General features: G+C 39.2%; 3 protein-coding genes across 4 annotated transcripts; 1 reads left to right on the forward strand and 2 right to left on the reverse strand.

Annotated features, from left to right (window-relative positions):
- Positions 1 to 883: 883 nt before the first annotated feature.
- On the forward strand, positions 884 to 7,210 carry LOC109581453 (uncharacterized). Its single transcript, XM_019995562.1, has 5 exons — positions 884 to 1,917; positions 2,834 to 3,034; positions 3,383 to 3,523; positions 3,731 to 5,341; positions 6,600 to 7,210. Exons 1-5 carry the CDS (start codon positions 1,038 to 1,040, stop codon positions 6,920 to 6,922), a joined length of 3,156 nt encoding a protein of 1,051 aa, XP_019851121.1. The 5' UTR covers positions 884 to 1,037; the 3' UTR covers positions 6,923 to 7,210.
- LOC100637957 (DDB1- and CUL4-associated factor 8-like) lies at positions 7,190 to 10,868 on the reverse strand. 2 transcript variants are annotated; one of them, XM_019995569.1, is made up of 13 exons: positions 10,564 to 10,868; positions 10,354 to 10,494; positions 10,208 to 10,308; positions 9,815 to 9,925; positions 9,722 to 9,755; positions 9,576 to 9,635; positions 9,457 to 9,523; positions 9,355 to 9,409; positions 9,246 to 9,298; positions 8,629 to 8,759; positions 8,325 to 8,444; positions 7,800 to 7,907; positions 7,190 to 7,732 (listed from the first exon to the last, which is right to left on the reverse strand). In XM_019995569.1, the coding sequence occupies exons 1-13, from the start codon at positions 10,852 to 10,854 to the stop codon at positions 7,493 to 7,495; spliced, it is 1,512 nt and encodes a 503-aa protein (XP_019851128.1). In that variant the 5' UTR covers positions 10,855 to 10,868; the 3' UTR covers positions 7,190 to 7,492. The 2 variants fall into 2 exon arrangements, with proteins under 2 accessions (XP_019851128.1, XP_019851127.1); XM_019995568.1 differs by having other exon boundaries at positions 9,246 to 9,301.
- Positions 10,869 to 10,927: 59 nt separating this feature from the next.
- Positions 10,928 to 18,162, reverse strand: LOC109581454 (uncharacterized). Its single transcript, XM_019995563.1, has 4 exons — positions 16,959 to 18,162; positions 15,057 to 15,350; positions 12,086 to 13,453; positions 10,928 to 11,371 (listed from the first exon to the last, which is right to left on the reverse strand). The coding sequence occupies exons 1-4, from the start codon at positions 17,857 to 17,859 to the stop codon at positions 11,028 to 11,030; spliced, it is 2,907 nt and encodes a 968-aa protein (XP_019851122.1). The 5' UTR covers positions 17,860 to 18,162; the 3' UTR covers positions 10,928 to 11,027.
- Positions 18,163 to 18,259: the final 97 nt, after the last annotated feature.

Below are 18,259 nucleotides of genomic sequence, written 5' to 3' on the forward strand. Positions count from 1 at the left end.
AATTTCATTGGAAATGAGCTCAAATTTCTGCACAGTATAAGGACGTCAATATGTATCAGAAAATGTAATGAAAATTGGGCATAATTTCTGGGCTTTTTTTTGAAAAAAATCCCAAGGCTATTTGGGTATTTTTCAAATTTTTGGCATTTTAAAAATGGCTGTAACTCAAAAAATTAAAGAAAAAATCAGCTCAAACTTTCTGAACAGCATAAGTACATCAATATGCATCAAAAAATGTAATAAAAATTGGGAGTAATTTTGGGACCATTTTTTGGAAAAAAACCATGGGCTATAGTACAGGGAATTTTTCAGAAATTTGACATTTAAAAAAATGACCATAATCAAAAAAATTTAGTCAGAATCAGCTCAAACTTTTTATATAGCATATATACAACAATATGTATCAAAAAATTTAATTAAATGTGGGGGTGATTTTGGAGTCATTTAAAAAAAACCATGGGCTATAGTACAGGAAATTTTTTAGAATTTTGGCGTTTTCTCAAAATGGCCGTAACTCAAAAAATTGAAGTCGGAATCAGCTCAAACTTTCTGGATAGCACAAATGCATCAATATGCATCAGAAAATGCAATAAAAATGGGGAGTGATTTTGGAGCCATTTTTTAGAAAAAACCATGGGCTATAGTACATGGAATTTTTTCAAAAATTTGGCATTTTAAAATTATCATAACTAAAATAATTATTGTTGGAATCAGCTCAAAGTCAATTTTTTTTTCACATAAAATCAGATGATTTTAAAGCCATTTTTCTCAGCTATGACTATTGTGAATTTGTAAAAATTACCCCTGAGGGGTAATTTTCAGGGGCTACTCTATTATTTTACATCCTGGGGGTGGCCCCCCTAGTTAGTGGGCGAGGCTAGACGGCGCCAGGCCGCCGCCTCGAAGAATTAACGAAAGAGAAGCAGAATTACATAACAGTTGAATGCAATTATAAAATAGCTGGCCCGGGTTGGTACCTTATAGTGGAGAACGAAGGCATATTCTCCAAATGCTCCTATTGTTAAGAGAGAAAGAGCATGAACCCTCTCCTTGAGCTAAACCCTGAGTCCTGTATTATAGTAATAGGGCCTTCTTTGGCTCGATCTTGTCTTCCAGAAGGAGAGGGAGCAGGAGAAAGTGGTGATAGATCCCTTTGCCTTTCTTTCCTCTCTCTCATGCTAGCCGGAGCATCTCTCCTTGGAAAAGAGCAACGTGGGGATCTGCAGGAGCAACTCAAAAATGGAGACCTGGACAAAGTACTTGAGCTAGAGTCCATTCTTGCTAGCAAGTCATTGAGGAAGAAATGGCTCAAAGAAAGTCTCACGTTATCATCAACGCAGGACAAGAGGCTATCAGTCTCGGAGACATTGCAACTATTGCTAAGATTGCAGGAGAAAGGCTCCAGGCTAGTTTATACAGGCTACGACATGATACTTGACACTGTAGCGGGCTCTACACCTGTACTTATACCTCCAAATGATGAGTCTCAACATTCATCTTCCTCCAACCTACTGAGCAGGTGGATCAAAGGATCCACCAATGGATTCCTCCACATTCATGGCTGCATTTCTTCAGCATCAGAGACTCCATCATCAGAACACATTGTTATACATCATTCACAATACACTCCACTAGTAAACTCACCACTCTTTCTTCCTCTCAAAGAACTCTTCAGGCATCGCTCTATCCTTTTCCTTGGGCACGAGACGGACTACTTTAATCCTCTCCTCCCTCAAATGATAAAGATTTTACTCGGAGAGAACGAGATCCTTAAAAACCCTCCGATACTCATATCGTCTCTTCAACATTCAAAGGTACCCAAATCCTTCTTGCACCTTCAGATCTCAAAGCACGAGGAGAGCCACTGTCTACAAGAGTTAATAAACGAGAGCAAGGGAGAGACCTCATTTATATCAGGTCAGTTCTATTATTTTCATAACCCAAATAGTCATGCACTATTTGACTCCTAGAAACAAGTTTGTAAATATATAAATACCTTTGCACGAAGGTATCACATGCTACCTCTTATCAGTTTGATATTAAATTTGATATTAAATTTGATATCCTCCCAGACTGTCTGATTTGAGCCGATTCACAGACGGTTGAGACCATGAATATGTTTCAAGTATTTATTTAATTAATGTGATATGTCTACATAATAGTAGAGAGTTATCATTAGTGGTGGACCAGCTATTCCTGCTAACAGCATTATGTCAATTAGTCTCCTTGTTGCTTCATTCATTACGGGTAGTCACACACATACACATTATCATCAACCTATTGTTGAAAAGTGAATGAGAATTGACAAAACCCCTAGCATCATTTGTTAGATTCATGCAGCCTACATCAAATGGTGGCTTGTATAAAATGATGAATGCTATTGCTAGGCTCATCAACGCCCTCAATTAGGATCATTGAGTGGCCAAACTCTAATTTGATTTAGTTTTAATCACTCCAACAGGGCTGAAGGTAAATACAATCAGGTTCTATTAGATTACATAATGGAAACTCAGACTGTGTTCATGATGCTTAATTATAAAACAGCAGGCATGTATAATTATGCTTAGTCATTGATTTGTGCATGTGCAGGCCTCATTAACATGGTCACATGAGAACAAACCATTGTGGAAATGCTAAAAATAACTATAAGACAGTATCCATGGAGACTTAATTGATATAGCCCTCACAATGTACTTGTTCTGCTTCACCGTTTATGTTAAGTAATGATAGACATACTACAAAACTCACCACACAGCAAATGAGAGCCTTTTATATTACCATTATTATCATCATCATCATTATCATTGTTATTATTTTTATTATTGTACTGAAGGTAAGAGTGCTGATAAGAGCATAGACAGAGACTGCATAAGATCACAGGCTATCCTTCTGTTCAGTGAGAAGCAAAGCTTCAGGAAACTCGGGGACATCATTTACCAGTTGAACCAGTCAGGCGAGATATATGTGAGGAGAGACGCACTCACAATTCTCTTTGGAAATAGAATAATGTATGGGAATATCCTCACCTATGGAGGTTAGTCACACACAAACACACACACACACACACACAATCCAAAAGTATAAATGAAATTATGTTCACTCATTCACATACATGCCAAATAGTATAGAGATAACTTATTATTATACTTGAATTCATACTAATGCAACTTGACACATATTCGCATAAACTCTACCTATAAGAGGCTTGATAGCAGCACAGAAATGGAATAAAATAAACAGGATTGTACAGAAGCATCAACTCGCGTGAATATTATTAGGAATTCGAATGACATGGATGATTAGGTCATCCTGTACAAGGCTATACTGCATTACATACATTTATAGGGGAAACTACTCAAACGTTACAAATATATTTCTTTAGGTAATGGGTTACACCAGATATGGGATCTAGTCCTCTTTAAAGACTCTGTCCTACAGAGCAAGGGGCTGGTAGCGATTGCGCTCCTTAGCTCTTTTATGGTGTGGGTAAATCGGAAGCCAGAAGGTCTGGGGTCTATAACGGGTAAGTAGAAAAGAACCAATGTTTGTTTTAAGGAGGGCCGGTTGCTAAGGTGGTTACCTTAGATACAGCAATTAGGACTACCCACTGGTCAGTCCTGTTTTTAAAGCATATGCAAGAAAGAGAAAGAGAGACAATATGGCCACTTATGTAATAACACCCTGTTATTATAGATAACAATATCCTCCCTCCCTCTATCTCTCTACACAGATGTAAATACTTTTCATTCCCTCTGGAACAACTCACTGACTGCGATAAATCAGTCCGGACTCACAACCGTTTCCATTCCATCCAAGTCAATCACTTCATCAGTTGTCACTTCTCCTCCCCACTCCCCTGTATTCTCACCATTAACCACAGGACCATCACCAATAACATACACTCCAGGCCCTCCTCCCCGCCAGCACTCATTCCTTCCTCTGCTACCTTTCAATCTACTTCAGTTCACTCGGACTCCTTTGCTACCTCTTCCAGTCCTACCCTTGACAACCGTCCCTTCTCTAGGAGGACGTCGTGTGTCACTCAACAACCCCACGACTAACCTGTCCTTCATGCAGCATAACATTATGAGCAGTATGACTACTGGTATGGGAATGAGTCCTGTGACTGGTACAGGAATGAGTCTTGCTACTGGTACTAGAGTGAGTCCTGTTACCAGTACGGGAATGAGTCTTGCTACTGGTACTGGAGTGAGTCCTGTTACCGGTACGGGAATGAGTCTTGCTACTGGTACAAGAATGAGTCTTACTACTAGTGAAGGAATGAGTGGAATGGTTGTAACAAGAGGCTCTAATTATAAAGATAGTGATAACGAGAGCAATATAAGTGTTGATGATCCAGCCGTTACTGTCAATGAAGAGAGAGTTATGGCCGGAGAAGCAAGGACTCAGAGATTGAGTGAAAGCTCTTCTAGCAGTAGCGTCAACTCAACCGATCACATTATAACGAATAATGCGACCAACACTTATTCTTACGGATCAAGACTGTTGGTAGCGGAGAGTCCCACAAGTCAAGAAGATGCACTTGATAAGATACTAGCACTAGGGGAAGTGTCTATAACCCACCATGATACAAGAGGAGCTAGCAGAGTAATGCCTGCTCCTACTCAAAGAAATCCACTACAGTTGCTGCCATCTCCTTTAAGCTTTTTACCACAGTCATTTCCACTTAGAGCCGGACTCTCATCAGCTTATTCACCTCTACTGGCTTATTCATCGTCACCTTACATGCCTCTACTGGTTGCTAACCAGCCCCAGGGACTAGGGGGTTTCATAAACCCAGGGGCTGCCTTATTGCCTTTAAGAACAGTGCTACCGCCAACTTGTGCTGGAGCTAGCTTTCTGCCAAACACTGTAAGACATGTAGCCATAAATCAATCAGGAATTATAGAACAAAGTATGGAAGAAGAGCCGCAAGCTGGACAAAGGAGTAATAGTAATAATACAGAGAAATCTACTACTGATAGTAATGGACACATACGTGGAAGAAGAAAAACAATGAGTACACCTGTTTCTGTTAATGATGATGGGATCATCAGTCCTTCATTCCAGGAGAGAATGATTTCACAGCCTTTGCCCCCTCCACCTTCCCTACGGCCATTGAGAGAAGATGAGCAGAGGTCAGCAAGGAGTCCACCAGCACTCATTAGAATAGAGGAATTGGAGACCAGTCAGAGCAAGAGAAGAAGAGAGACAGATGATATGAGAGGGGAAACCGCAAAGAAAGAGAGAAGGGATGCACTGGAAGACTTGTCATTGGAAAGGAAAAATGAAAAGGTGTCATCATCATCATCATCATCATCATCATCATCATCAATAGAAAGTAAGAGAAAATGCACACACACACATTATTTCTAAGTGGCTGGGTAGTCATTTAGTTTAAAGATTTCCATGACTATAAAATTAGAAAATGCTTCTCATATTTTCAAACTGGCACAAAGGGATCCTCTAATTGTGTTCTATAAGTAGAAGCCTCTGAATCACTATTGATTGTGTCGAATTGCATAATTCTGTTCCAGTCGTCATCAATACTTGCTCCCTCATTTGGAATAATTTTATTATTATTTAAACAAAATAGCAGCAGGGCAGATGCCCAATGTTGCTGTTTACATGTAGTCACAATCCTTTGTCATGATTATTAGGTTCAATGATGTAAGTCTTTGTGCAGGTACTTTGTTACATCACTTCAAAAATAATAAATATAGTAACGTAGCGGTTACTACTGTAGTATGACTTAAGTATTTAGGTACAATGATATGTTACCGTGTGCCATTCTATTTTTGCTTATTATAGTGTGTACAATACTTTTACTGTTCCATAGTCCTTCACAGATTATTTATTGTGGCCTGTAAACTTGATCATCACAATAATTATGATTGTTATCATCTCACTATTGTTATCATATACATTTAAGTGGTAGTTTAAGAACGGAGTGTCCATGTAGAGCCATTGCTTATTCTTGCTTATTAAATATCCACTGTCTAATTCAATAATTGGAACAGTACCCACTAACCTCAGTGTCAGTAATAGGGACATAACACTATGGACTAGATCCATGTTAGTGTTAGCGTCCCATCAAATCATGCTATAGAAATGTACGTGACTATGCATGTATATGCAGATAGTAATAATAGAATAAAACTGCAGCTAATAATATTAGCCAGGATACTAGCCAAGATATTAGTGTGCTGTTACAAGCAGTGTTTGGTATTAATGTAATGAAAGGAAAAGCCCTGCAATTTGTTGTATTATGTCTACCAACACCTGGCAGTTAATTTACAAGAAACTTGTGGGTTCTTGTTTCCATGCAACTAATTGATGTATATGCATTTTAAAGTGCTTCCCTCTGTGTGTGAGTATTGACAAGAGCATGCAGTGGTCAAACTTATAGTCACTCAGTCTGTACCTACATTGCATGTTGTGCTCCTCAGCCTCAGCTCATGTGGTTTTTGTATCTCGTGGTCACTAGATATGCCAGCCCATTACTCTTAGAAGAACCTCAAATATAACACCAAGACACAATAGCATACATATTCAATAATAATATAATAATATCTAATTGATACTTTATCTTTTTTTAGAGGTTCCAGTTGAGTTTCCATCCGATCATTTATGGAAGTTTCTCCTCCACCTTCTCTTGTCTCCTAATCACGGACACGTCATACAATGGACCGGGCAAGGATACGAGTTCCGCATCACCGATCACTCCGCCCTTACTCAAATGTGGGCATGTCATTCAAACTCCGCCCCACTCTCGTATCACGGTCTCATAGGAGAACTAAGGAGCTACTCGGGACTTGAGATTTTAGAAAGTATTTCAGAAGACGAACTCATCTATCAATTCAAATTAGACATTCAGGCTTACCTTAGTATTCACATTAACTCAATCTCCACAAAGTCGTAGTCAACTGACCGACCAACAAGCAAGTCATGTGACTCTTCTCTCATGTGACATGATTCAATCGCCAAATATCACTTTACTAGCGGCAGATTAGTTAAAATTAATGATAGTCAAGGAATTGACTTTAAAAGACGATAGAGACATTACTAATTTAAATTATTTTCTATTATCATATTAAAACTATCACTAAAGATTATTATTTTTGTTATTTAATTTTAATGATGTCTGTCTGGGACTCATTATATCACAGTCTGAAGGTTATAAAAATCATTTGTCTGACAAGTTTACCACTAGAATGACGTAATGACTGGTTCATACTTCAAATCATATACACAAGAATTTATCTCATAATTTTGATAATAATAATAATGATAATGATAATGAACAGTAATGATGAGATCCTGATTGATGAAGAGGCAGAAAGTGACTGAGAGAGAGAGAGAGAGAGGAGGCAAGCTGATTTAATTCAATCACAGTAACTATATTACAAGGTGAAGAATCACTGGAACAAAAATGACTGGAAAATTGCGTGACGTGTTAACAGTGCTGACTAAAAGAACATCAAAAAAGACTCTAAGATTGAGCACAATTAATGGGCTCCGCATCTGAGCTGGTATCACTGTCATCATCATCATCATCATCATGTCTCCTTCTGCTAACGGGAAACTGCCAGATCAGTCTTCTTTCAACAACTTCCCTCCTCCCTTCTTCTCCTTCTTCTCCTTCCTCCACAAATATTCCTTCTGGTCCCTCCTCATTTTCGTCCTCTGAATAACTGCTACTGTCTGAAGAATCTCTCTCTCCAGTGCCACGCTATGAAAATTGAGAAGACATAAAAGTCAGGTAGTATTGTGTAGGGTGAGTGGCTTTGGGAGCATACCCTTAGGCTTCGGCTGTACTGATGCATCAAGAATTCTAAAAGGAAGCCATAGTTTTCACCTCCTGCCAATTCGCTTTCTTTCCGATCTTTAAAATTTTGACTAATAACCTAAAATTACAACAACATAATAATAATAATAATAATAATAATCTATGGGCTTTCCCTTTTTGTCTCTCTTTTGTCCTCTGCATTGTGTATAATAATAATAATAATAATAATAACTAGAAAGAATGTAAAACATTGAGGGGCTCCACCTCCAGACCGCACCTCCCAGTCCCGCCCAGACGTACGTTCAAGTTCTTGTAAGTAAGGGCTTCACCCAATAATAATACAAAATACCATAAAGCTGGTTTATTTTGCATTGAATTAATTTTCAAGCAGGCTCAAATCTACTAAAATTAATTTCCCTAGACTCTGGAATATAAACTTAATATAAACTTTTAAAACTGTAATTTCTGCAAAATAAGCCAGCTACTCGGTCATAATTGCCTCTCTCCTAGTTCTTATCCTTTCCTTTTCTCTTACTTCTTTTAAATGTTCAGTGTCCATTGGTCTAGTGGAGTAGGGAGTGCATACCTTAATACTGTGATCAAGACCACTGACGGCTAGTACCGGCAAATGTGGGTGTGGCTCCAAACAATTGACCTGGAAAAATAAAAAACCTGCCGATTAAAATCACTTAAGAACAGCAAGTACATGTAGGTAGAACAGGGACATGAATATTGTAATATTCAAATTTTCAATGCATGAAATAAATATTATTTGTTACTATTGTTTATTATTCAGTACAATCAATCTGAGAGAACATAATCTATTATTACAGACATACCACTCCTTCTGAGTCTCCTTCAAAGAATTGAACAACATCATTTGAATTCTTGTCCCACAGAAAAACGTGACCACAATCGCTACCACTAACGACGTATTCGCTCTTCAGGCCAAAGTAATTGACACCCTTGACTAGGAGAGAAATTATAATGCATGTGATCATGTTAAAGCAATTTTAAAAATTCGTAAAAAATCCAATTTTGATCGGAATCAACTCAAACTTGATATACAGCATAAGTACATGTATATGTATCAGAAAAAATTATAAAAATGCAGAATTCTCTCCTAGTCATTTTGGCAAAAATTGGCCAACGACCCTGTACTATAGTACAGGGACTTTGGCCCGATTTTTGAGCAACTTTAAAAATTCATAAAAAATCCAATTTTGATTGGAATCAACTCAAACTTGATATACAGCATAAGTACATGTATATGTATCAGAAAAAATTATAAAAATGCAGAATTCTCTCCTAGTCATTTTGGCAAAAATTGGCCAACGACCCTGTGCTATAGTACAGGGACTTTGGCCTGATTTTTTAAGATTGGAGTCAGCTCAAAGTTTCTACATAAAACAACATGCATTAGAAAACACAAAAAGAAGTAGAGAAAGATAGTTACCTGTAGCATTATTTCTATGTCCTACAAATTTCTTTAGATATTCTCCATTGCAACTGCTAAATAAAAATAAAAATAAAATAATTAAAATAAATAAATTCTTGAATCTTACTTGACTGTTGTATCAAACGTGTAAATGTCTTCGTCATTATAACTACACAATAACTCTGTCAACAAAGTATTCATAATATTTCAACTAATCGCACCTACTTACCTTTCCCGTCATGAGAGTACACCAAGCAAGTGATGTTTGCTTTATGAAAGTTCGATTCCGGAGATTCCTTTAATTGGAAACGTTACGCAAGTTTAAAAAATCGAGCATAATTTTATTACCAAGTGACTCGGACAAAACTTTTGGAGAGGCTCACAGCTACGTGGTGTTGAGGCTTCAGTCTATGCAGGAAATATAAAAATTATTATAGTTATATTTAGTAACAGTAAATATAGCTATATTTAGTAACAATGATGTCATAACTTACTCTGGAATTAGCTAAAACACGCCTATCGTACACTCTGTGTATTCATAAACAAATTAAAAATATAATTAAAGAATAAAAATAAAATTGCATTACCTGGCAAACTGATCGCGACCAGATATAGCAAACTGATTATAATTAGAAGGATCGATGAATATTGAGTACAGGGCAAGCCTATGGTTCTTACCGTTCTTACAAACGAGAATCCTTGAGACAGGGCAGGAGAGAAAAATGAAGTAAAAAGAAAAAAAATAAAACAGAATCAAAGCACAATATATCATTTACCGTATAGCAGAAAATTTTTGTGGCCCAAAAATTTCACGAATTTGTTCAAAATCAATTTTGTGGCTTTAATTTTCGTGGTTTTCTACTTTTCGGCCATCTTGAATTGTATTAAATTAATTTTCGCGGATTGTATTTTCGTGGATTTTGAAAAAACACGACATCCACGAAAATTTTGGACCACGAAAATTTTCCGCTATACGGTACTTGTTTCTCTGAGGAACGTCTTCTCTTAAGTCTACTTCTAAGACACTTCCATCTTCACCGCAGCTGAGAAAAACGTGAGGATTATCAGGCTCTATGGCAAGCTAATAAATAATATAATAATAATTAATTAATTTGCAACTACTTACCTTGTGGGCGGAGTCATTATGATAGGCGACTTTATCGGTAGCAACTAGTTCCCCACTGCTTGACACCACATGACGCCTCACCTGACCATCACGTGACGCACTAACGAGTACACTCTCATTAGTGAGGGGCATAAACTTGGCCTGAAATTTTATGATATAAATAATTTAAAAAATTAGCCACACCCTTTATCGAAAATGAACAAAACTCACCTGAAAGACATTGGACATGTGTTTGGACTCAAAGTTGGCGAGTTGTGTTCCCTTTTCCCAGTCCCAGAGGATAATGTGGAGGTCGTCTGACCCGCTGGCCAGTATCCTACCACTCTCAGAGAAATGAATACAATTGACGCATCCGTGGTGAGAATTTAGCAAAATATTCGGGCTCAGTCGAGACATGACAGAATTTGAAGAGTATATGGTGGAGTGGAGCGGGGCCAGAACCTCTCCTGGGTCGAATGAAATTCTCCTTTCTCTTAAAAGGAAAGGCAGTTTTGACGCCATTTTAAAATGAGTCACGTGATAATTATGAATATTAATGATCAATCATTAAAATTAGTTTATTAAAAATTAATAATTAATTTTGAGAGAAAATTACATTATAGCTGATCATAATAATAAAATTAATGTACAATGGACAAAGAGAGAGAGAGAGACATATAAAATCTTTAATAAAACTAGTTTGTAAGAATTCCAGCAGAAACTGGCGACGACCCTGAGCTCTTAGCTCTCTGTATGATATATTGCTGAATGTCACAAGTATATTTGAAGGTCAATTTCTTCCCGGGGACTTTATCCATTATGCCTTTGCTATAATAATAGCGAAGACCGCGGCTAAGTTTATCGTAGTTCATACGAGGTTTGTTCTTCCTTGCTCCCCATAACTTAGCTATCTCCTCAGGCTGGGCTATGTGAAACTCATAGCCATTCCCGGTCCACTGGATGAGGTGAGTCTTGTCAGGAGAGATCAGGAGGTCAAGGAGAAACTGCCAGAGCTGTATAGGACCTCTACCAGGTGGTACTAAAGAGAGAGAATTGAAATTTAATAGTTATATGAGGATGGAAGTTTATAAATGTACCAAATAATGATAGTTTAATAAGATCAAGCCCTTACAAGGGAAGGAGGTAACAATGTCTATTAAAGTGTTTGGCATTTTCTTTCTAATTTTACAGTTGACTATTAATGACTAATGAGCAACTCCATTCAAGTGCATGGAATGCAGAATGAATGCTCTGACTATTAAATGAAGAGGAAATCACTTATATATATTCTAATTGGGGCAACAAGTAAATTCAATTTTAAGTTGTTTTGTGGACAATTAACAGCTGGTATATTATGAATGATGACATAATAATGAACGTGTTTGTGCACAAGACCCAAGATTGGATTAAAGTTATCACATTACGTATTCATGCATAATCAGCCAGCACTGATGAATGATGATATTAGATTATGATAAAGCATTCATTAAACTTTGACCACAGTGGGCCTAGGGTAAGCACCTCAGCCAGTCCAATAAGGAAAAGAAAACCATCCAACTGAACCATATATCACTCACTGGCTAACTATAACATCAATTTGATTCAGTATGGTAAATATACAAACCACAGGGCCATGCATAGATGTACTTTTAAAGATGCAATTATTATTTTCTAAATTAGTAATATTATAACTTATGTAGCTTTTAAAATGAGTAATATTATAATCTATGTGCTACAAAAGTTGCTAACATACCTGGATGCAATGCTACATCGATATCAGGTGATGGAGGAGCGTGTTTAGCTTCGCTGTCAGGCTCCACAGAGCTTGACTCTAATTTAAGGCTATTAGTCATCGTAGCCTGAGGTATGTTGGAGAAGAAGATAGGAGGAATAGCCTGTCCGGTTACGCCACCAGTGCCGCCCATCAACGAGACGAATGTGTGCTCCGGTAGGCCAGACACTGGGGTAACAGTTGAGACTGGAGAGGGAGATACGGGAGATGAAGGAAGAGAGGACTTGAGTTGATTCACGTCAGGAAGAGAAGACGAACGTCTTCTCTTTTTAGGAGAGCGAGTGAACTCGGGATCAGAGCTTGGAGAACTTACTCTCTTTGGACTTCGGTTGCTCCGTCCACTTTCAGACTCCTCCCCGTCGAGAGAATAAGAGGTAGTCGCAAATACTTTCCCATCTTGCATCACGTGAACGACTTTCGAGTCTGACGGCAAAGTAGGCGTGGCCAGGAGCCCGTTATGGACGGAAGTAGGACTCGATATTTTTGATAAAGACGTGAGGAAGGAGAGAGGAGGAGCTAGAATGCCCCGAGAGAGACCAAAAATAGTCCCGTTAGTTTGAGGAGACGGCAAGAAATAAAAGGGTTTGTGCGACGGAGAAGATGGAGTTGTAGTGGGCGGAGACTGAGGCAGTAAATGACTTGAAGCATTTAGTGGTATTAGAGGCAGGCCGGAGGATATTGTTGGTGGTTGCGGCGGAGACTCTAGGTCAGTTCTACTAGCAGTACTAGTGCTTGAGCTCTCGCTCCCATTGCCTTTGATCTTAGTACTCACTTGCTTACTCCACTCTTGTGCCTCACGAATGAACTCCTCCTTTTTCGTTTCAAACGAGTTACGCTCTCCCATTTTCCCTGGGGTCACGATGGGTGGAGTCCGTCTCTCGACTCCACTCACAGCCATAGGTGCGGTGCTAAAAGGGGTGGAGCTAAAAGGGGCAGAGCTGACGAGCTTCCCAGCACCTCCCGTGCTTGCAAACAAGAACGGATTACATAGTGGGAATGTAGGAGCACTCCGCTGATGAACTAGGAGACCGTTTTTAGGTTGTGTGTGTTCATCAGTTTGTTGCATCAACTGCTGATTTCGCTGATCAGAAAGTAATGTTATATCGGACTGGTTTCGCCTAATAAACTTGCTATGGCCAATTTTTGCATTAGCAGCAACAGTCTGACTGGCCAAGAGTTGTAGTTTTTGAGCTTCCAAAGAGGCAGCAGAATGAACGAGGGGAGGAGAAGGGAAATGAGAAACTTGAGGAACCTTCCAGAGAGGAGTAGGCGTGGCCAAGTGTGGAAATGAGCCTGATGGAGTGTGGAGTGATGGAGAAAAACGATGAACTAGAGAGAGAGAGGGGGGGGAGAGAGAAAAGAGAGAGATGTGGTAAATGAAGCTGCACAAATGAGTATAGAAATACAAACACACTCTTAATTTCTTTTTGCTGTGGACTGACTGCCATAACAAGGGATTTATACCTTCCCTCAATGTTATGATAGCTATTTCCGTGTAACATGAAAGCAATGAAGCTTTACACCAGGCCAGCAACATCTAGGGCTACACCGCAATATAAAATACAAGGAAATGACCAGAATGCAGGGACTACACCTATACTACACATTGAAATGCTGAGAGGACAACTGAAGCGATACACATCATGCATGTATTAAAGCATAAAGCAAATGTGGCAACATAATATGATAATATGTATATGTAATAACAGAGGCTTGTGATGTCATTGCACGTCTTAAAATTACATTCCTCTCTCGCTCTCTCCCCCTCCAAGTCGCTTTAGTCTCATTACAATCGTCTTCTTAAAATATGTTTTTAGATGGTATCATCATAATATCATCTCCCTCTCTCTTCCTTTTATCTTGTTTGTCATCAGTGAAATGCATCTCTCTCTTACTTCCTCCTAGTGAGTCCACACAAGGCAACTAGTGTACAAGGAAGTGTATCTATTACGGTATAGATTTCTCTCACAATAAATCCAATAAACACAGTCAAGCATAAACAAGAGCAGACCTGAGAACAATGGGACAAAGCATGTCTGCTACTACATGTAAGAATGCTGTAGCAGCCTGTTGCGTGCATGTTGCATGTACATGCATAGTGAGGGGGGAGAGAAAGAGATTGAAAATAAAAGTATACACGAGTATATATACACACACACTTTGATGTATAAGTCTTCAGTGTAACAGTTGAAGCTTCCAAGAACACACAATGAGAGCAAGAGAGAGAGAGAGTGAGTTCATCCATAGACAACACACACACACTCACAAAGAAGAGCTAAAACATCCCATTATGAATTACGCTAATCAAATGATGTCAAGCTCTGTGTTTGCATATAGAAGCAAACCACAAGCTGGTAAAGGACTTTCTTCTTTCACCTCCTGTCATCCCCTCCCTTTCTTTGATAGCACATGCCAGCCATATTAGAACATTGTGGTCAAGTTATGGAGGGATCATCGTGCAAACACTGACCATCAATCAGAAACGCTTTTACACACACAAGCACTGGAGTACATGCACTGCATGCATTGATGGACTCTCTCTGATGGATAATGTGGTGGATTAATATAATAATGATGGATTGAGGTAATGGGTACTGATCTCATGGCTAGACAACATTTAATCGAAACCTCAGCAGGTGTATTGTCTGGACTCTATGAATGTATGAATGTGCCTCTTCTCATTAAGAGGCAGACAGTATGCATACAGAGTAAGGTAATCAAGAAGTATTAACTTATGGTTATCAATACTCAGACATGAGGTAATTAGACATTAATCTAGACAGGCACAGACACTAATACCATGGGCCCCATACTCCAGAGGTCATAATAACAATGAGAACGGACTATTGTGGGCTGTGCTCCCGTCCTACTTGTTTTTGTATTAATAATATATGGACTGATCTCACTATCACAACTCTCCCTCTCTGCTTACCTGATTCGTCTTTTTGTGGATTGAAATTAACTAGAAAGCTTCCCTGGACCTCAATGGCAGTGAGTCCTTCCAGTTTTGAAATGACTAGCGGAGAGAAGACCTTCAGCCAGACCTTTAACAATACCTGCCTGTTGGTCTGGAGGTCTATGACGTAGAGGTCGTTGTCTCCACGCTGCGTGAGGTTCACAAGAACGTTCGGGAACTGATGAAGGAGCTCGAATATCTCAGAGACCTCCTCCTTGGAGCTGCAGACAAGCTGAAGGGATACTGGGTGAAAAGAATCACTAATAGGAGCTGAGAGAGAGAGAGGGAGGGTGGGAGAGAGAAGGCGGAAGAAATCAAGAGGGGAAGGACAGAGAGAAGGAAAATATTACATTAAGAATTTAGTTCAAAGGGCAAGAGGAGAGAAATGGGACTATACCCGCGTGTACAAATACTTGTGGTGAACCGCATGCTTTTAATCAATGAAGTATGCATGGAGTTCATAATTAGTCATTTGAGGCAAGCTGATTAATTATGTTATAAAAGAGAAGGAAATAAAAAGGAACTGGGTACATTAATTGAATGAAGTATGCACACGCATGCACACACACACACACACACACACACAGAGTAATGAGAAGTCACATTATGATTATAAAATAAACACTTTGTATAGAAAACCACAGTATTATATTCATAATACGTACAATTACTCACTAAACTGACAGAAAACAAGGAAAATGAGAAGGAAAGGCAAGTAAACACACCATAACTATCAGAGAAAGGAAAACTGTTGTAACCTAATGTGTATCTACAAGACAATACAACAACACTATCTATTCTTTGTACTTGTAGCACATAAAAGGCTAAAAACACTCAGAGGCATAAGGCACTGAACCATTGCCTCGTGTGTAGCAAGTGTGTGTGTGTGTGTGTTTCATTATTATTATTAAGAATTGAGTTGAGTGAATAGAACGGTTTCTTTCCCAATCAAACACAACCTGAAAGCTAAACTGCAGACTGTTACTGAGTCCATAGTCCCAAAATTTACTGATTTCTCTTGGAAATGGGATTAACAAAAAAGTGATGGTGATAATAATCTAATATTATATGCATTGCATCTTATTGGGGCCTATTGAGTATATGTGGTTAAATCTATTGGAAGCCACTACAGCTCATGCACTGCTAGGAATTACTCTAAAAAGGAAATCACAATGTATGCACACACACACACACACACTCATGAATTGGCTGATATTCTAAGTACAGTAACATAGGAATGAGGAGGAAATAGCACCTTATTGTTGTCATAGGTACATTCTTACAGCTGGAAGCTGCCCGCTACAAGTACAATACAGTACTTGATGAAATTCTCTCTTAGAAAAACATGTCATGATCATTTATAATGTTCCCATAAAGTCTTGCTGGGGTGGTTTAAACTATAAGTAGTGACAGTACTTATAAGGATCACATGATGATGGGTGAGAGGACCAAATAAGTTACCCGCAAGAACAAATTAGTAAGTGCACACACATACACACACAGAGTCACAGTCACAATACGAATTAAAACACTATAAAACTGGAGCAGGCTCACCATAAATAAACAACAATCAAGATACTTAGTAAGCCTTTCATTTTCCTTATATCATACACACACATCATTAATTACTGTTCAGCGGAAAGGAAATCTTTATAATAAATGCAATTACGCACACAAGATGACATATACTAATAACCCCAACCAAAAATTAGTATTTCATTCCAGAATAATCTAATTAGAATCACGTTGCATTGTGGGGAAGTTTTACTCCCAGGAATTAAAATAGCTAAAATCAGTCATAAAATGCAACCAATAGTATACTTAGAGACACCATAATCATTTTAAAAAATATCAAATTCAATTCATTTGATGACTCACCAATGCTGAGATGAGTCTTTGAGATCTTCACGAGCGAACTCAGACTGGTACTGGGCTCAACTGCCATCGGGAGGACGTCTGGAACCGAGAGCTGTTTCCGTGACAACGAGAGAAGCAGTGGGAGAGAGGTGGGCATTACAGACACGGTTGCAAAAGTCGAGACGATTTTAGAGAGAAAAGGGTCGAGAAAATGGCTGCTGTCATACCCGATAAATAACGGCATACGGGACTGGAACTGCTCTCTTATAATGTCCCCCACTCGCCCAAACCCAACCTCTGTCTTATAACTAACGCAATCGATCTTGACAGTGCTCGGTCGTGTGTGGACGCCATGAAGGTGTAGCAATGCCGGGAATCCTTGAGCCCATTTCCTAACTTCATCTTCGCCGTCTTCAGGGAGAACTACAGGAAGACCCATCGCACGAGCGAGGGTATCATCGTAATGTGTGTAAAGGAGTCTAACACCTTTCCTCCTTAGGCTGAGGAGGTGTTGGAGGGTTCGTGAGCTCTCAAACTCCAGGCCTAGCTCCTTACATGGTGCAAATACTTCCTCTAGCCACCTCTGGTAGCCATTGCGTTCACGGAGGCTCTCAATGACCTTGCTCATGGCGAAAGGAGGGTCTAGCTCGTATGCGTTCCGCAGCAAGGTCTCTCTTCTTTCCCTGGCGTGCTCCGTCTGGTTTGCATACTCCAGCTCGAGGGATTTCCTAATGCCACTCTCAGCCAGTGCTCTGTATGAGAGGAATCCGGGGTGAGGGTGAGAAAGAGGGGAATTTGGCATCTTCTTTGACTCTGAGATGCATATTGAGGTTATCTGAGGACCAATGACCAGTAGAGTTCTGACCGGATCTATCTCAATGGTAGCCGAGCGATGCACAGGCTGTGGTGTGTGGACTGACATTATGAGTGCAAAAAGAACTCCTCTGTCTCCTTTCTCTCTATCCTATCTATCCTGCAAGTTTGTGTGCGTGTGGCAAGTTTATATCCGGGGACAGGAAGAGAAAGCCGGAGTTGGAAGTGAGCGACTTTGGCTGCTGTTTTCCACAAGTTGACTGAACTTTTTGCTGGAGCAAACTCCCCAAGTAGCTCCTTCAGTACATACAAGACTCGCAAGCAGAGAAACGCTGCTGATTCTAACTTCCTATCACACAATTGGCGAGAAGCTGCTGTGAAAAAGAGAAGATAGATTAGTGGAAATAAGGAAAGGAAATGATTGAATGAACATTTTAATAGATACGAACATCAACGAGATTCATTAGGCTCGCCGACCGGTAATGATATTCATAGTTCTTCCTAGCGCT

This window comes from Amphimedon queenslandica, unplaced genomic scaffold (assembly GCF_000090795.2).
Source record: "Amphimedon queenslandica unplaced genomic scaffold, v1.1 AMPQUscaffold_13438, whole genome shotgun sequence".
In the NCBI taxonomy this organism is placed as follows: domain Eukaryota; kingdom Metazoa; phylum Porifera; class Demospongiae; order Haplosclerida; family Niphatidae; genus Amphimedon; species Amphimedon queenslandica.